This window comes from Vicia villosa, linkage group LG3, assembly GCF_029867415.1.
Source record: "Vicia villosa cultivar HV-30 ecotype Madison, WI linkage group LG3, Vvil1.0, whole genome shotgun sequence".
Lineage (NCBI taxonomy): Eukaryota > Viridiplantae > Streptophyta > Magnoliopsida > Fabales > Fabaceae > Vicia > Vicia villosa.
In genome coordinates, this window is record NC_081182.1 from 209722172 (window position 1) to 209742036 (window position 19865).

At 33.0% G+C, this 19865-nt stretch overlaps 1 protein-coding gene and 1 long non-coding RNA gene across 2 annotated transcripts; one reads left to right on the forward strand and one right to left on the reverse strand.

Annotated features, from left to right (window-relative positions):
• Positions 1-470: 470 nt before the first annotated feature.
• Positions 471-2009, reverse strand: LOC131657246 (uncharacterized). The gene is made up of 3 exons (XR_009300551.1): positions 1894-2009; positions 1660-1783; positions 471-840 (listed from the first exon to the last, which is right to left on the reverse strand). It is a non-coding gene; the product is annotated as an uncharacterized LOC131657246 (long non-coding RNA).
• Positions 2010-18935: 16926 nt separating this feature from the next.
• Positions 18936-19565, forward strand: LOC131659854 (small ribosomal subunit biogenesis GTPase RsgA 1, mitochondrial-like). Its single transcript, XM_058928978.1, has one exon. The coding sequence runs from the start codon at positions 18936-18938 to the stop codon at positions 19563-19565; it is 630 nt and encodes a 209-aa protein (XP_058784961.1).
• Positions 19566-19865: the final 300 nt, after the last annotated feature.

The following is a 19865-nucleotide window of genomic DNA, read 5'->3' on the forward strand; positions in this document are numbered from 1 at the left end:
GTGAAATTTAATTTTTTAAAATTTTCTTTAAAAATAATTACGAATATTAAAAAAAATTGTGAAATTTAATTTTCAATTTTTTTTTAAAAAATAATTAAGAATATTAAAAAAAATTGTGAAATTTAAAAAACAATTAAGAATTTTTAAATTATTTGTTTGGATGGATATCCATCCATTAGAAATCTGTTAACAGTTGGATTGGATGGATTTTATTCCTTAATGGATGGATTGGATTGGATTTTTATTAAGAGAATTTAGTGGATTCTAATGGATTAATGGATTGGTTTGATCCATCCATTAACAATCCAATCCATATCCATCCAATCCATCCATTTTGCCACCCCTACTATGTAGCCGATGTAAATACTAATAAAAAAATTAACAAAGATATAAATGAAATTCAAAAAGACGTCAAGTGAGAAATACTAACTAAACAATTGAAAAAAATAAAATACAACAACTGGGTGTGAAAGCGAGCTTCCTTATAACTATATTTCCTTGTTTTTCTTAAAACCTGATAAAAAAAATTATTCATTTTAAATAAATAAAAATAATACATGGCGCTTCTAGGACTTATATCCTCCTTCGTTTATTATTCGAGATGTAAACTTCTGTCATAAAATCATAATTTGTAGTAGTGTTATTGCACTATAAGACAAAACTCCACAATCTTAAGGTTATTGGATCCAGATCGTCTCTTTTTTTTTTCTCTCCTGCCCTCTGCCCAGCTTCAATTTCCAACACTTATTTTTTCACAATGCAATTTTCTTAAATTTATTTCCTTCCTTTAAAATCTCCTAACTGTTGGATTTGATGCAGGACTGATGGCAGCATGTGAAACTGTTATTGTATTGCAAGGAACAATTAAAGTTCAATTTAGTACAACATACAAAGTAAAATACAAAATCTGGAAATTGACATAAGTTTCAGAGATGCCATAGTTGAGGATTTATGTGGGTTTGGCGCGACTGTCCACACTTGTTTTTAAAAAATAATATTACATTAAATAAAATAAAATTTAAAATTTTCATATTCTTATATTTTATAACATATTTAATGAGTAAATTAATTATTTTTGAAATAATTGAATTACATGTTTTTATCAAACCCGTGCAACACAGATGATTTATCTATGAGTTAAATATATTTTTAGTCCTTATAAATATTTCAAATTTTAATTTTAATCTCTATTAAAAAATGACATATTATAGTCCCTACAATATTTTTATGTATACAGTTTTAGTTCTTCCTATTTTCTAAAATTTTAAAAATTGTTTAATTATCCTTTAACTTTTAAATATTTGAATAATTTTTTCACATATATTAAAAGTACTGTAAATTTATTTACCAAATTTTAAATTTGTTTAAAATGAGAAGAATTAAATATAATTTTTTTAAATTTTAAAAGATAATTATAAAAGTAATAAAAATATCGACTTAGAAATTTTAAACATGTATGAAAACATTTATTCAAAAATTTAAAATTTAAAGAATAATTAAAAAAAATTCTAAATTTTAAAAAATAGTAGAGATTAAAATTACATGCATAAAAATTTTGTATGAATCAAAATATATCATTTTTAATAGAAATTAAAAATATTTATAAAAATAAAAGCATATTTAACCTAAATCTTAAATGTAACTTATGAAATATTCTACCATAAGATATATTATTCATAAAACACAAGCAAACAACATTCTTTATTACGGCACACGAGAAGGCTACCAAACATATTCTCGTTAATATACGCCTTTGAACAATCTTCATCAGTTTCACATGGAACTGTTGTAAAAAGTAAAAATAGAATAAACAATGTTAATATAATTTGATAAAAGGTTATGTAAGAATTACAAGATAAAAAATAATTTATTTAAGGGGAAACATTGATTTACCGATAGCCTTCACTGAAAGAAAGAATAAGGACAAAAACAAAATTATAGCATAAATAAATTTGAGAATTTTAACCATATTTTTGTATCTTTTAATTTTACTAATGAACATAGATATATTCAATGTATATTAATGCAATGCTAAAAACACTTAAATATTTGTAGGACTAAAATGCATAATATATTTTAATATATTTTATTGCTCTTTTGCAACTTAATAAATGTCTCTTAAGCATATTTATAAAAGAGGTAACATAAAAATACTTATAAATTTTAGATCTATTTTTTAAGAAACTTTTCATCTTTTGGTGATAGAAACTAGACATGTGTTTTAAATTAGAAAATTTATTAAACTATGTTCAATATGAATGATGTAGAGTTATGAAGACATCATTTTTATGTAGAAGTTAAACATAAGTAAGATTAGGGATGCTAATCATGGACATGCCTACTACTTTTTCTTATTGGTCCTGTTGAATATATAAATAAGATATTTGTATTTACTCTTTATCTATACATGTATCAGACAAATGTCTAGGAAATTTTATTTTAAACCAGATATATTAACCAAAGAGAACTAAAGATTCTCACCTGGATACAAAACGAGAACGAGACGAATCTCGACAAAATGAAAAATTACTATCTAAATACAACTTACGATAAATATAGCAAGGGAAATTTGCTAAACTCATAGAAATTACAATTTGGATAAGTAATATTTTTGATGAATCTCCGTCACCACACCAAAACTTTAATGCTCCACACCGTATCTAAAACATTCTACGTTTCATTTCGAAAAATGATTGTGTTCCTCAAGATCCACATACTCTAACACACGGCCATCCAAAAAATATTCACCTTTTCCGACTTCACCTTTACTTTACGGCAAAAGGATCTCCACGATAAAAAGCTCTCTTTAATACACTTAAATCGAGTGTATTTCATTTCGATCCACTCTCCAATATCCCTCTAAATAATTCCAGAAACAGTACACTCTAGCATAATGTGCTTTAAAGTTTCGTCACAATTCCCATAAAAAACGCACTTACGGTTCGTTATATCAATGAAAATGCCCCTAGAAAGACGAAGGTCTTTGGATGGGAGCCTATTAATGCAACATCTCCAAGCAAACACTTTTACTTTAAGAGGAATTTCTCCCTTCCACACAAGCTCAATCGCGGAATCAAACTTATTAACCGGACCGAAAGAGAAACGCGACTTAGATAACAAGCTAGCTGAAAAAACTACTAACCGAAAACCATCAATCTGCTGCTGCCTCCCAAGATACAGTATCCCTCGCATCCGCCTCAGGTTTATGCTGTTCCAAATTAGCAAGTAGTTGCTGCCGAGAGTTGACTGCAGACTGCAGGAGTGGAGGAACTAAATCATGCTAAGGAACTTGCAACAAAGGCACCTGTTGAACATCACCAAAATCAGCGTGCGAGCCTTGCTGCCAAGGCTCCCGCTGAACAGCACCGATAGCAGCCTGCAGAATTTGCAGAGGCAATCCCAGGTTGCTTTAAGTCCAACCTGTGACAGACCAGATGTCATACCCTAATTTTGACCCCCTCTAAGATGTCACATCTCCAGTTATTTCATCAACTCAAAGACAAATGCCCAGAGAGATCACTTGGCCACCTAGTACTCAGATTTGGGTTTTCATAGGAACAAGAAACTCAGGCAAATGATCAATCATGCAAGGAACTCCAAATCAGCAAGTAGTTGCTGCCGAGAGTTGACTGCAGACTGCAGGAGTGGAGGAACTAAATCATGCTAAGGAACTTGCAACAAAGGCACCTGTTGAACATCACCAAAATCAGCGTGCGAGCCTTGCTGCCAAGGCTCCCGCTGAACAGCACCGATAGCAGCCTGCAGAATTTGAAGAGGCAATCCCAGGTTGCTCCAAGTCCAACCTGTGATAGACCAGATGTCATACCCTAATTTTGACCCCCTCTAAGATGTCACATCTCTAGTTATTTCATCAACTCAAAGACAAATGCCCAGAGAGATCACTTGGCCACCTAGTACTCAGACTAGGGTTTTCATAGGAACAAGAAACTCAGGCAAATGATCAATCATGCAAGGAACTCCTTTTCTCCCACAAGTTGCTACGTGACAACCTGAGTGTAATCCCTTTCTCCCATAACCCAATTATTCATGTGCGTACAAAGCATGCTGAATTGGACATTCATTTTATAAGGGAACATATGGTCTCCAAGAAACTAGACATTCAACATGTTCCAACTACGTTTCAAATTGCAGATGCTCTTACAGAAAGGGTTTCCTCTCCATGTAAGAGTTTTGAGGTTTTGAATCAATGAACATCAAGAATGTATCACAAAGCCAACCCTATTTTATATGGTATAATACTCCCGTAAATAATATATGGCAATCATATAATTGAGTATTTTTGGAACTCCCTTAAATCAACTTGTAGAATTCAAAAATCTTCTCAATTGAGGTGTGTTAGTTGTAGTAAATTACTAGCAAGATACGCGTGCGTCCGCACGAGTGAATTTATTAAATACAATATAAAATATATTTAGATACACATGTGAATTTGAAATGAAGTACTTAATTATAAAAAAACAATAATCATGTAAACTCAGTTGCATTAAATAGCCAAACAAAAATAAAAAAGGGACCCGTGAGATGGAGAAATGAAAAGAAATTTTCAAATAAAATTGATATTGTCCCGATAGTGACCCGTGAGATGAAAAATTAGTTGTGTGCACCGCTATCAAGTATTATTAAATTGTATACGGTATAAAATATATATAAATACACATGTAAATTTAAAATGAATTACTTGTAAAATAGCAATGATCATTTAAACTCAATTGTATGAAATAACTATACATATAAAAAAAAGACATGTGAGAAGGAAAAAATAAGAATTTTTTTGACATTTGAGAAAATAAAGAACTTGTCTCTTAAATAAAGAAAATTTATGATTAAAATAAATAGAACTAATGTTTACATTACTTTACACTAACAAAAGGTCAAAAAGATAAATAACTAATGTTTCAATTTTTCCCAGTATAATCCACTACAAGTGAAACATAACCTCATTTAAATCATTATTTTTTAACTTCAACTTTCTCCATCTTTATTCTCTTCTTTAAATCCAAATTTTAAATTTTTTCACATTTCTTTTTCCTACACTTTCTCACATTTATTTTTAATTTTTTCTCACTTAATTTTCTTTTTTTCCTTTTCATTTTTTTTAAGTATAAATAAAATAATTATGATTGCTAATGCTTCATGCTTGGATTCATTCAATTAATATACTTATGTTTTGACTTTTTAAATAGTATAAATAAATATGAAATTTTGTCTTTCTAAATATGATTAAGATTTTGCAGGTTTGTTTGTTGTAGTGAGTTATGATGAAAATGTTAACTTGTGTGAAGGAAAAAGTATACTCTCAAGCTACAAAACATAAAAATTTTATTATAATTTTTTAAGTGACATTACACAAAAGTTAGTGTAGGACAAGAGTTTTACATATAATTAGGGTGGCAAAACGGGTCAGACTTGTCAGGTCGGCCCGTTTGACCCACCATTTTAGGCGAGTTCGGCCGACGTTTTCGGCTCAACACTTTAAGTTAGTCCGTTTCTTCTAATTAACCCGCTTAAAAAAGCGAGCCGAGGCAGAGTGGGTTTTGTCCGCGGACTTTTTGTTAAAAAAATTATTTTTTATTTACAATTAAAACAACTTTAACTATAAAAACAACACTATTCTCTTAGAATTATGTTGATTGATTGTATTCTAAATTATTATACATACAAATTGAATTATAATTGTAACGTTCTTTTTATAACTTTCTAATATATGTTGAATCATAATTGTAACGTTCTTTCTATAACTTTCTAATACATGTATTGATTGGAAAAGTTTGAAATAAAAGAACACTTGTATAACATGCATAATTAAGTTGTTAATACATTAACTCACATGTTTTCTTTAGAAATAGATGTTGATTTTAAGAAAAGGGGAGATTTTATGAGTCTATAAGTGTGACAAATTTTGTATTTAATTATTAAGAAATCGATTAATATAGAAGTTTATATGAAGTAATTAGTGAGAAATTTAGGTTTTGATATTTTATGCACTACTATTTTATGCACCGTGATATAGGGCTGTTCATGGTTCAATTTTGTCACAAAACTGAACCGAACCGAACCATTATATAAAGGCATCCGAACCGTACTGAACCGTTTCAATTTTTTTAAAATCGAACTAAACCAAAAGTATTGGTTTGACATAACGGTTCGGAATTCTGAACCGTGCCAAACCATTATAAGACAATTTTTTTAAACCGAACCATTTGTAAAAGAACCGAACCCTCATACTTAATTTTAAAATTTTTAAATAAAAAATCTATTTAAATTTATTCTTAACATTTTTCTATAAATTTTTTAGTATATTATTATACATAATTTTTAACTTAATCTTTTTTTATCTATATTCATAATCAAAATTCAAATTAATTTAAAATTTTAAACTCATTAAAAAAATCACAAACTAGTCAACTTCTACAATATTTAGGACTATTTGGATAAAGCTCATATCACAAGTACTTATAAAAATAAGCACTTATGAATAACAGATATCTTATCAATAGTAATAGTTAGGCCACCATCTCTTTCTTAGTTTCACTGTCTTTTAATAATGTGAACTAAACATAGTTAAATAACAAATCTATACGAATACTAGAATTAACATCATAGGATATTTCTTATCTAGTTCTTCTGTGCTTTCTAAACGAATAATATAATTGAGTTGAAGTTGAACATGTCTTCCAATACATTTAATGAAAGTGTAGCATTAAATACCAAGCAAAGTAATGTTCCTCTAATTGGTATAAAAGTTATTAACAGCAATCAGATTTTGTAGAACGCATGTGATATCAAATTATATAAAACTAAGAGAGCCCTTCAGTAAACGCTAGACCAAGTCCAATAGAACGCATGTGAAACAAAGTTTTAACGGTACGGTTTGGTTCGAAATTAAATTTAAAGTGGTTAATTGCTTATCGGTTTGGTTCTAGAATCATTAATAAAATTAAGTTTGGTTCACTAATCATTAATAATATTAATGGTTCAGTTAATTTAACTCCAATTCGATTCGGTTCGGCAGTTCAATTGGGTTTCACAGTTTGTTTGAGCAACCCTACCGTGATATATTATGTGGTGTAATTGTTATCACTGTCTGTCTTATGTAAATTCTTAATTGAATTTTTTAGTAGTTAGTTATTAAATAGGATTAGAGTGATATGTGTTATTTATTTATTTATTTTGATACGCTTTTTATTGTGGTTGAGTTTATTTCGTCATTTTTTTGTTGTAATTGATCTTTATTTATTTTATTTTTTGAATTGTTTGGACTAGCCATGTTGAAGTTCTATTGTGCGTTGTTAAAAATAAAATTTATCGACCTTTTTGGTATTAAATTTTTTTTTGTAAATTATGTGGTAAATCAAATTGTAAACTAAAAAAACAAATAAAAGTTGGTGGGCCGGTCCGACAACCCGCTAGCTCGTTAGTAAACGGAGCGGGCTTAACTTTTGAGCTCGAACGCCTAAGTAGGCTCGTCCCGCCCCGCCCCGCTTTTAGACGGACTTAAATGGGGCGGGCCACCCGCTTTTCCACCCCTACATCTAACAGTATCATAAACTCCAACATTCTATTTCTCAAAAGATTATATATATATATATATATATATATATATATATATATATATATATATATATATATATATATATATATATATATATATATATATATATATATATATATATATATATAAAAGAGAAGGAATCAAATTACACTTGAAAAGTTACATTACAAGTTACACTCGCTCAATAACTTCATTTCGTTTTTTTTTTAAAAATTAATCATTGGATTGAAACATACTATCATATAGATCATATCTATAAAGTTTTAGATTAATCTATAATGATTTACTATGTCAATGAATTACATCAAAATTAACATTATATGAAAGTTCATTTTGATGTTAATCTTTGGATATCTTGATGGTTTAGTAAATCATTATAGATTAATCTCAAACTTTATTGGTATGATTTACATGATAGTATGTTTCAATCCAAAGATTAATTTTAAAAAATATTTATCCGATGTGAAGTTATAAGCGAGTGTAACTCGTAGTGTAACTCTTCGGATGTAATTTGATCTCTCCTCATCTCTTTTAATGAATCTAATGATTGACATTTGTTTCTCTCATCTCTCGTTATAAAATGCTCTCACTTGATATACTCCATATATGAGAGCATATCAAGTGAAAGCATTTTATAATGAGAGATGAGAGGAACAAATATCAACCATATAATTTATTAAGAGAGAGAATGTTAATACATTAATGTGACTATTAATTTCTCTCTCTTAATAAATACAATGATTGATATTTGTTTCTCTCATCTCTCGATGTAAAATAATATATATATATATATATATATATATATATATATATATATATATATATATATATATATATATATATATATATATATATATATATATATATATTGTTAGAATCAATAATTTTGTCTTAGAAGCAATAAATGAAATGGTACATTCGAGAAATGAAAAAAATGTAAACAAAAATGACATAAAATTAGAGTAATAGATTCTGAAAAAATTGTTTTGTTTTTTCAACCTAAAGATTAAATATTTTATAATTATAAAAAATGATTTATTGACAAGCCTAAATTGGAGTCTACAGTGACTAAGGAAACATGAATGAATTAAAGATAGATTCTTTATGAATCTCAACATAACATTCTGATAAGTTTGATTATAATGTTTTCCCTCTTAATCAAGCTTCTCTTAGAACACTGAAATGTTAATATTTCTGCTATGTGTAATGATTGTGTTTGAAATTTTAAAACCATTATCCACTACTCTACTTAGCCCATAATATGTGTCAATTTCGCGTGGATGTAAAAATGCTAACAACCAGTGTTTGTTTCAAGATTAAAACAAAAATCTAAAAATATAATTATGGAAATATACTATTTTCATGTTTGATTTTGAGTTCTAAAAAATTATATAAAAGAATTTTTTATTTCAAAGCATATTATTTATACAAACTTTTTTAATTCTTATTCTAATTCTAAAACGTAAATGGTGAGAATAGAATAAGTTGAATTACCTATAACTTTCCACTATCAATTATTATTATTATTATTATTATTATTATTATTATTATTATTATTATTATTATTATTATTATTATTATTATAATTATTATTATTATTTATAATTTAAACAAATTTATAATTATTCTTAGAAATCTACGAAACAATATTTGCGGAAATAATAATCCTAAAAATATCATTTAAAGAAATATAGTTTTAAGCCATTAAACAAACACACTCTTAGGGGGCGTTTGTTTCAAGTCTATAAATTTCATTTCTGAGAATATATGAATTGATAATAGTTATTCATATGTGTTGTTACAAGGTTGTGAAAAAATTATTCCTCGGAATAAATGTTCCATGGAACAAAATAACTTCCATAACTTCCATAATTTCCATGATATTTCACATCATCCTGCTGTTCACCTCTACCTTTGGCCCCGCCTCCGCCTTTGCGTCCACCACGCCCTCTCCTGACTCTGCCTCTAGCGTCAAGTGTCCCACCAATCCTGGCACAATTTCTACGGTACAGAAATTCCTCATGTGCAAACCTAATCATAACATCCACCACACGCCTCTTCTTAGACCCATTAGGGAATAAACCATCTGCAACGGCTCCCAGGCCCGTGTCAGCTATCTGACGACATCGAGGAAAAAGATCATGAGTGTGGTCCAACTCAGCCTGATGAGCCTGCAGAATCTCCTCGTGGGCTGGTCTGGGCGGATCTCCAAGTGCAGCGGGAAGCATGTACGGGTGTCACACTCTGTAGTACCAGGTGATGTACCCCTCGACACAGCTCCAATCGCTCTCTGCTCTTGTCGCCTGAGCCTCCTCAGGAACCATGTGATGCTCCCAGTCTACAAAGACCTCATCTAACTTTGACGGGTCACGGTGATAGGAGCGTAGACTATAGGGTCGCGAGATATCGTTTGTGCGTAGCCAAACTAACATATGACGCGCTCCGGAAGATAACATACAATGATGGTCGAGCTGGCGACCAACCATCCAGAATACAATGCTATCTCATCAAAGGGAACCGTCTCCCGATGCTCGGCATAACAGTCATAACGTACGTCCACTACTAAAAAATTGCATTTTAGCCTCCCACATTAGCGTCGGCCACCGACACCGACGCTATTTTGCGTCGCTGTAAAATATTAGAGTCGGCCAAACCGACACTAAGTTCTCCAAGTTATTTTATTTTTTAACTTTCTATATAATACCATACATATTACCTTTATAAAATATTTAATTTAATTAATTAATTAGTCAGAGTTGGTCTAGCCGACGCTAATATTTTTACATTATTTTATTTTTAAAATTTTATTTAATTATATCATACATATTAACTTTATATAATAATTATTTAAATTAATTAATTATTTAGAGTCGGTCTGGCCTACGCTATGTTTTCTACATTATTTATTTTTTTACCCCAACAATGTTCGAGCCCGCAAACTTTTGCAAACTAAAATCCTTTCAATGGTTAACTAGCCACTACTTCACTGATACATAATTAAAAATTAATTCATAACGATTAATATATATATATATATATATATATATATATATATATATATATATATATATATATATATATATATATATATATATATATATATATATATATATATATCATTTAAATATTGTATCATAAACTTTTGATTTTCCCTTTATTCTTTTCCTATTTCCTCGTAACTTTTCAACTTTCTCTATTCACTCAACTAATTCAACGATTCATCTCTTTTTCTTTCATTTCATTTTACGCATTCTCTCTTTCAAACCAAAATCGTGAAAAATCAAAACCCTAAAAATTCAACATCGTAAAAATCAACTACATCCATTGTGTTCGTGAGTGACAAACCAATATGTAAAATCAATTGTGTTCATGGTGAGTTACAAACCCTAATCCGTCCTTTTTTGTTTCAAATCAATTGTGTTCTTGGTGACAACCCCTAATCCGTTCATTTCCATTTTAAATCAATTTTGTTCATGGTGACAAACCCTAACCCATTATGTTTCTATTCTGTTCCAGTTTCTGAATCACCAGTATGAAAGATCGACGGAGCTCCATTGCATGCTGCTAGTGCTTCAACCATCGGAGCTCTAAACCTTAATCTCAATCTTATCTTCTTGTAAAATCATTACACAGGTACTCGTATTTCATAGACATGATATCTTGCCACCAATATTTGTTTTAAAATCTTGTAAAATTTGGATTGTTTAAAACCCTAATATAATTTATAGGAATGCCACCGCAAGAAATTGAACACCAATATAATTTCTGTTTCCATTATCTTTTTGTTTTGTAAAAGAAGAAAAAGCAAAAAAAAAGTTGAATATGAAGTTTCACTTTCAAATGCTTACTTTTGTTAGTTTGTATTTTATTGATTCACTAATTTGTTACAGGATTATATAGTCGATAGATGCAAGAGTATTTCGAGATTTACTTTGCAATACTCCATTGTTAAGGTTTATGGATTTTATTTTCATACATATAAATAAATTTTAGGATTGCTTACTTTATTGCTAATGCTGAGCTAATTTTAATTCAGTTAAATAAAACTTTGATTTTCCTTTTTCTCCACTTCATTCCACCTTTGTATTGCTGAGCAAAAATTTCAATATAACTTTAGGAATCAACAAAAAAATCAGAATAGATCATAATAGCTTCCTTCTGAATCACTCTTTTGTACTCTTAAACATAACTCATTTTTACTATTTTAATGCTATCAAACAGAACAATACAAGAGTATATTTCCTTATCTTCAATGCAAATAACATGAAACAAGTCCTTATTTAGTTTGCACGACCTTATTTTATTGAAATTTTATTTTGTACTAAAACCAAACACATAAACACACTATTTTTTGAAAACTTTCATATCTCTCCAACGAGACTCCATATAACGGGAAGGATCATTCTGTACATAAACAACACGAATGCTAGATTAAGTGAACTATAGCATTTTGTTTTGGATTCTATTGTATGTGTTATGTTAGGTGTTTTGTTGGGATAACTCAACATTCATAGGTACTGAATCTAACTGATTTACTGTACCCTATAAGTATGACTTTGCTAAATTTGTAGCATTAGAATAAATAATAGAATCAAAAACAGTTTTCCATTTCTCTCCTACAGTAGTATCATATCCTAGTTATAAATACTCAAAAGGATAGTAGCAACATATTCTAATAATCAATGCTCAAAAGGCATAGCTTAAAGACAAACTTGTATTAAATCTTCAACAACAAATGAGCATAAAGACAATCATTAATTGTCATACCCCAAATTTGTCCTACCCCTTTAGTATTAACTGGCTTAAGATTTGCATTCATGCGTATCTTTCCATTAGGGCATTAACATAATTCATGCATCATTAACATAAAAAAAAAACATGGAATCAAGGATCATGGACTGAATTGAGATCTCATATAGGTTTGGCACAAAGTTTTTATTTCTCAAAAAAGGGTATGATTGTGGTTGGCTTAGTCTTTTGAAAGGCATGTGATCAGTGGGTTCCTCCCAGTAAGACTACCTCGTTCAAGTGTTTCCTCCGTTACAAATTATTGGTGGATTGTGCTGCCGGTGCAAGTAGTGAAGAAAGAGCGTCAGAAGTTCATATTGCAAAATTAAAGGAAAAGTTGGAAAAAGACTTAGAAATTAAACAATCAAGCTATTTATCCCAAGTCCAGGACCCATCACTCTTTGGGTTTTCATCTCATTTCAAAATTCATTCAAGTATCCTTTCAATATCAATACCCATTACAAATTACAAGGAGGTTACAAAAATTACAAATGTCCAAGTTTACTTATCCATTACAAAAAACATATATAGTACAACGTGGAATACAAAGAAGAAAAATATAAAAAAAAACATTACAAGCTGCAGCCTTCAATGGAACCCGTCCTTTTAAATACTCTTTGTTACTCACATTAATTCACTTTGCAACCAAAAAATTCCACAAGAATGAGCGATTTGCAGATTGAAAAAACTCAACAAGAACAAGATCCTACATTGCTGCAAAATTCTCCAATCTCTCACAAACAACAGCAATCCATTCTCATTTCATCATCACTCATCACAGCAACAAAACAGCCCCTGCAGCATATAAACACTCAGTTTCAAGTTCAAAGGTCATACATAAAATGCTGCATAAAAAATGTACTACCCTAACTCAGAGCACCTACAGGAAACTAAAGCAAAAATCAGTATTACACATAGCCATACTATACCATATTCAAACCAGCCCCATATCCATACCTAAATCCATGACATAAAAATCAGTTCACATAAACTACATCACACCTCCATCTCTTTGATAAAACAATTCCAAAATTCAGAAAACTAATTCAACCATCACTACTAACATAACCTGGCATCAAAACAGAATTTCAAATGTATCAACCTATAAACGAACCCTGCATCGCAATATAAAAATCTCAAGCTGCTAACACCGAGCCATGTACTTCATGTTGCTAATGCCAAATCCCTGCAAACCTCCACAAAGCCAAACCTGCGCACATCAGTTCAACAGAAAAACTCATCAAAATTAAGGCTTCACAATCTCATCATCCAATTGCATGCAATTCAAGGTTCAGTTACCAAGTCAGAAAAACAAGTACAAGAGTCGAGGAATTCTGCTAATAATCTCACACTAACTTTTCTACTTGATTCAAGCTAACAGTTACAAGTATCCTACTGCACATAACACATCGACTAGCCTCAGCCTGCCCCGCGTAGAACCGCAACAATCCAGTAATTGTGCCTTCAGGCTCTCATTCAGTACCAATCGCAACAGAGTGCTATTACCGCGAGAACTGTACTTCGGGGTTGCAATATTTATGATGGTTACTGTCAGCTGGACATTCAGTTTTCGAACCTTGAGAATTACAAGTAAACTACAATAATGACCAATCAAGAGACTTCACAACAACCAATAACCTCTATCTAATTAACTTAAACAGTTTAACAAACTAACACCACCTGACCAATTTCAGTTACTATCCTACAAACTTTCACTAACACCTAACTACCATAACTAACCCAACTGACACATTCAACTAACTCTAACCATTCCTCTAACTGCCATAACTAATCCCAACCATTTTGTAACAGAATGACAAACTTCTAACCGATTCAATCCCCTCCATCCAATTCTCCTAACAAATTTCCAAATCCAAAGGCTCAGGTTGCTCTTCTCATAACCGTTTCCTCCACTCCCCAATCCTCTAACTGAATTCTCAAACCTCCATCTCTATATAACTGAACCATTCATTCCTACACTTCTTCACGCACCATAATCATCACTTCACCATTCTACACGGTTCATTCTTCACATTCATCTTCAATCTCACGCAACCATTCTCCTTCATCCTCTCCCTCAATTCACTCTGCACTTCTCTCTGCTCACTCTCTGCAACCACATCTTCTCCATTCTCGCCAAAGCACAACCACCAATCTTCATCAGAGTTCCATCTTTGAACTCTGAATGAGGATGTGCTAAGCCTAACTTCCATCACCTCCCTCGGCATTCTCTCAAAATGCGCTGATCTCACGACACTCGCACACACGCAATCATCAACATCACGCAGAAAAATGAAATAGAAGAAGAAGAAGAAGCTTAAGGAAGGTGGAGAAGAGTACCAGAAAGTTACCTGAATTGAAGTATTCCTCGCGTTTATTGCGCCAGCCGTCGAAGAGTCACCGGAACTGCTCCAGTAGGTAAGTCGCGTCGAACTCCCAATTCTACCCTGCTTTAGCGTTGTTCCATATTGTTTGTCACGTTCCCTTGCTAATCGCTCGCAAATAGCTCAAACTCCACTCTATTAGGGAGGTTTGCACAAACTAGGGTTCGTAATCCCTTTCTCGATTTGGGAGGAGGGAGCCTCTTTCAGGCGAAATTGATGCGAGATTCTGATAGAGGATGAAGAGAGGTTTGTAGCGAGGTCATAATTTCCAGATTTGGCCAAGCTCCGCCGCCTCCGGCACGGCGGAGCGACTCCCGGTGAGGGAGGTTTTGTTCGAGAGAGAAGAGCAAGAAAGGATTGAGTCTGAGAAGTCTGATAGTCACAAATTTGGCCCTAAAACCAAAACGCACCGTTTTAATCAATTTTCTTTTTTAATTTCTTTTTTTACTTTAATTCTGAAATAAAAATCTGAATAATGGGTAAGTTAAATTGGGTCAAGACACATTCCATTGGGCTTGAACGAATTTGTTGTCCACACCCTCTCCATAGGCTCGATCTCATCACCATTTCTTTTTTGACACAAAATTTAACAATAAAACAAATCTGATGGGCCAAGTTCTGCCATGGGCCCTGCACCCCATTTACTTGCACCACCATTCTAGGTTCACACCCCCTGGATCCACATGTTTTTCTCCTTTATATTTTGTAGTTTTTTTTATTTTTAGGCAAAAGAGATCCATATAAAAACTCATAAAAAACATTATTTTTGGGTTCATCAATTTAGATTTTTGCTTGAATTAAAATTCTTTTTTTATAAGAAAACTCATAAAAATAGTAGATTTTTAGGTTAATTCCTTCATAAGAACTCGTAAATAATAGTATTTTTAGTTTAATTTTTCACTAATGCTTGAGTTGTTTTGTACCATTTTCATGTTATTTTCATATAATTGTTGTGATTTTGTTACTTGTTTTGGCCATATCTTTGGCCTATTTTGTTAATCATTCTAATGCTCCTTTTAGAATTCAATCACCATGTTAACATAGGATTTAGACTTGTAAATAACTCTAGGCTTAGAAATTAGGAATAGTTCCCTCTTTTCCATTCCTTTTTTTTACAACATAAAACATCTAATAAATGCTTGATTAAAATCCCATAAAAAATACAAAGAAGATACTTAAAACACTAATAATCAAAGTGAAAACTCTTAAAAAGGGAATGGAAGCTTGAACGTCCCTTGCTTAAGGGAATGTTCGAGTGCTTGGATCTCTCTTGCTTAAGGGTACCATTCAGGCGTAAGTTCCCAACTTCTAAAAAACACCAACCAAAGAGTAACTCGAGTTTCCCTTGCTTAAGGGATTTCCTCGAAACGCTCAAAGTCTCTCTCTCATCTCTTTCTCTTAAGGGCACCGTTATTTCCGCTCGTACGCATCGTAGGTCGATCCCTTATGCAAGAGCGCGAACGTTAACCCCGCCCAACTAAAAAATACAAAAACAAACAGAAACTATGGAGCCGAACTACGGCGCTCTGATTCCTGAAAAGGATACGTAGGCATCAAGTCGCGGGGCTTGAACGAGCACATTTGTAAATATTCCTTCTTTTCCCCGTATTTCCTTTTGCATTCATTCGCATGTAGGTAGACATAGTACACACCCTTTAGATAGAAACAAACATAGGTGGATACCATCGAGTACGATGGGCGCGAGGGGTGCTAATACCTTCCCCTTGCGTAACCGACTCCCGTACCTAGATTCTCTGGTCGCAAGACCCTGTTCCTTCCTTTGTTAGGTTCTCTGATATTCCTTTCCCTTATGGGATAAATATATTGGTGGCGACTCTGCTCATTTTTCGCGAGCGTGCGACATTAATCTAAAGCTAAACTATTAAAAATAAGTGTGTGTTTGTGTTTGTGTGTGTGTGTTGTGAACTATTTCACAAGTATAGGATATTAAGTGAAGCACAAGAATGCTTTTATATTTGACAACGATATTGAATTTCCAAAAGGTCTCTTTAAGTGATATGCTGACTCATTGAAAGTTTGGGGAATGAACTGAAACTAACAGGAAGTTTACTGACAGGTCTGTTATTGATAGAGAGTAAAATTGTATTTAGTTTAATTAGAATTATTAATTTGAGGTTTTATATTAGTTGGTATTTTAGTTTAACTGTTATTGAATTGGACTTCCACTAGTATTTGGGTATTTTAGATAATGGCCCATTAGTATTATTATATATGTAGTGTCTTTGACACATTAAAGAGGATGAATGAAATGAAAAGTATTTTATTTTAGTCAATTTTAATGTTCCTCCTCTTTTAGTGTAGAAAATCCTAATCTCATAGTTTTGGTAGGAATAACTTCCTATCAATTGGTGCTTTCATCATGCACTCAAATCCTCCTATGGATTATCCTTATCATACACATTCATTTCCATCCTACTCCACCATAGACACCACTCCTACCACACCATCCTTTCCATCATTTCCATGGGAACTTTTTACACCTTGTTACATTCATGGATCATCATCACCAAGTTTGTATCCAAACCATGGGTATTCACCACATCCACCTAATCATAACCCATATTTATCCTATTCATCATTTCATTATCCATACTACTACAATAATCATCATCAACCACTACAACCAACAAAAACCTATTACACAATTAAAAAAGATTTTGAGAAGCATTTACAAGTGTCTCATCCTTGTTTTAAGAAAAGATCTCAAAAAAAGTCTCAAAACCCTTTCCAATGCACAATACCTCCGGATATGAAAAAGTCTCACTGCTCTTTTACGAAAACGAAACAAAAACAACATAAACTAATGAACCTCTCACCCATCAATATCCACTCCAGAGAGCTCGCTTTAAAGTTTTTAACAAGGTCGTCTTCTTTCACCGCGACTTCTTCTGTGTCCGGATCTTCATCGTTTAGAGCACCGTCATCCGCTTCTTTGACACCATTTGGAGCACCTACCTCGGCTTCTTCAACTTCTTCAACGCTGTTTGAGGCACCGTTGTTGTCCTCGACTTCTTCGACTCTATTTGGATTTGCGTCTTCCACTACACTGTTTGGAGGAACTTCATATTCGACGACATCAACTCTATTTGGTGGAACAGCATCTGCGACTATAACAACATCTTTTTTCAACTCATATGAGACCGATGTGAAGGTATTGTTGTTTAATGATGTTTTAGAAAATAATGCATATAAGGTGTTTGATAAAATACCTTTCTATGTTTCTGATGAGCTTGCGTTGGAAGATACTGGTTCCATTGTTTCTTTTGAAGAAGAGATTCGTCATAACGGTTTGGGATTTGGTGTGAGTAATGTTCATGTTACTGATACGGTTGCGGAGGTGGGTAACGATAGCGGATTCAGAAGTGTTCAAGACAGTGTCGTAGTAGAGGAGGGAGAATTGAAGGGTAAGGATCGTGAATTGGAAAATATTCAAAACGGTGCCATTGTGAAGGCGACGAGTCATGGCGAAGATCCGGCGAGTGAGAAGTATGTGAGGGATAGGGCAAGGAGGCCTAAAGGACCGGAGAGGAAAGAGGAAGATTCCAAAGTGGAAGTACAAGAGCAGGAGCCGATACCAAATATGAATGAAATCAAGGCACTGCCTGCACCTGAGAATTATACCCCGCTTCCTTCGCTTGTACCAGAGCCTGAACCAAAGCCACAGTGTACGGAAGACTTGATGAATCTGAGAGAGGATGCAGTCATTACAGATGACCAAAGGAATATATTTATTTTGGCATTCGTTGCTGGTGCACCGGCTAATAATTCCAATGTATCGTGGGACGCCTGCTGTAGAACATGGGAAAGCTGATTGGGAATTGGCACTCGTAGAGACAACCAGCAAGTTATCAAGGCAGAAAGCAAATTTAGGTGGTGGGCTTGATCCTTTATTGTTGAATGGTATGTATAATCAAGGAAATGGTCTTAAGTCTCTGAAACTATGCGAGGTTTTGCAATCAAGACCCTTGGCAAACTTACCAACACCGAGAAACAGTCACCTCGGCAAGATTGAAAAAAGTTTTGTGGAATGGGAGAAGATTGCAAGAGGAGCAGCAAGAACAGTACCGAAAAGAGAGAATGGTGGAAATTATGACATTAAGAATCTACGCAGAGGTTCAAAGGTATACCTTCCTGTTTTCATATAAGGAGAAAATCTCTACACCGGTGATATGCACTTTTCACAAGCTGATGGTGAGGTCTCACTATGTGGTGCAATAGAAATGAGTGGCATGAACGTGTTTCTGAGAAACTCTGAAATGCTTGACCCTCCCGTGGCTAATGTGGACCATTTGCTGGTTCTCTTCTCACTTGATAAACCAAAGCCTGAGTCCACTGGGATTCCTCTTACTCTAGCTCTTAACAAGACTGAGCTTATGGATAAAGAGACCTTGGATTCTTGGAAGGCTAGGTTTCAGGACTGGGGATACCAGCCAGTTTTTTGCAGTGTTAAATCCAGACTAAACTTTGATCTTCTTGCATTCCAATTGCGAGATGATCAAACAACATTGATTGTGGGACCTAGGGGAGTTGGGAAGTCTAGTTTGATCAACGCTCTTAGAAGAAATCATCGTACTTGTGTTACTGCAGATGGGAAGAATTGGTTTGAACCTATTTTAGGTAGCAAGTGGTTAGAGGACCAGCAAGTTCCAGAGGTTTCAACAAGCAGTGGCAGGGGGAAGCATACTACTAAATTAGAAGATGACATTAAAGTAAAGTTGGATGAGGAAGTAGATAATGAATGTGTTTTAAATGCTCTTAAGGAAGCATTTACAGCTGTTGGTTATTCTCTTGAACCTTAAGGCCCGTTTTCATTTGCCGAAGTGGGTAATCCTGTCATGGCATTGGCAGCTTTCCTTTCGCAGTTGGTGGGTTCTGATGTGGCTGTTGCTTCAGCTTAAAACTACATAAAATCCTTGTCTGGAAATGCTCCTGACAGTGAGATTGCTTCAAGGTGTTGCTATTGGAGTGACCCAATTAATCCAAAGCTATTCAAGTATGTGTTTCTGGCACTTAGTAGTTCCTTGAAGGGTCATTTTTTGGTTGCATATTTTGGTGCACATCAGAGGGTGCACCTGATGTCAAAATATGAGTTTGCAGCT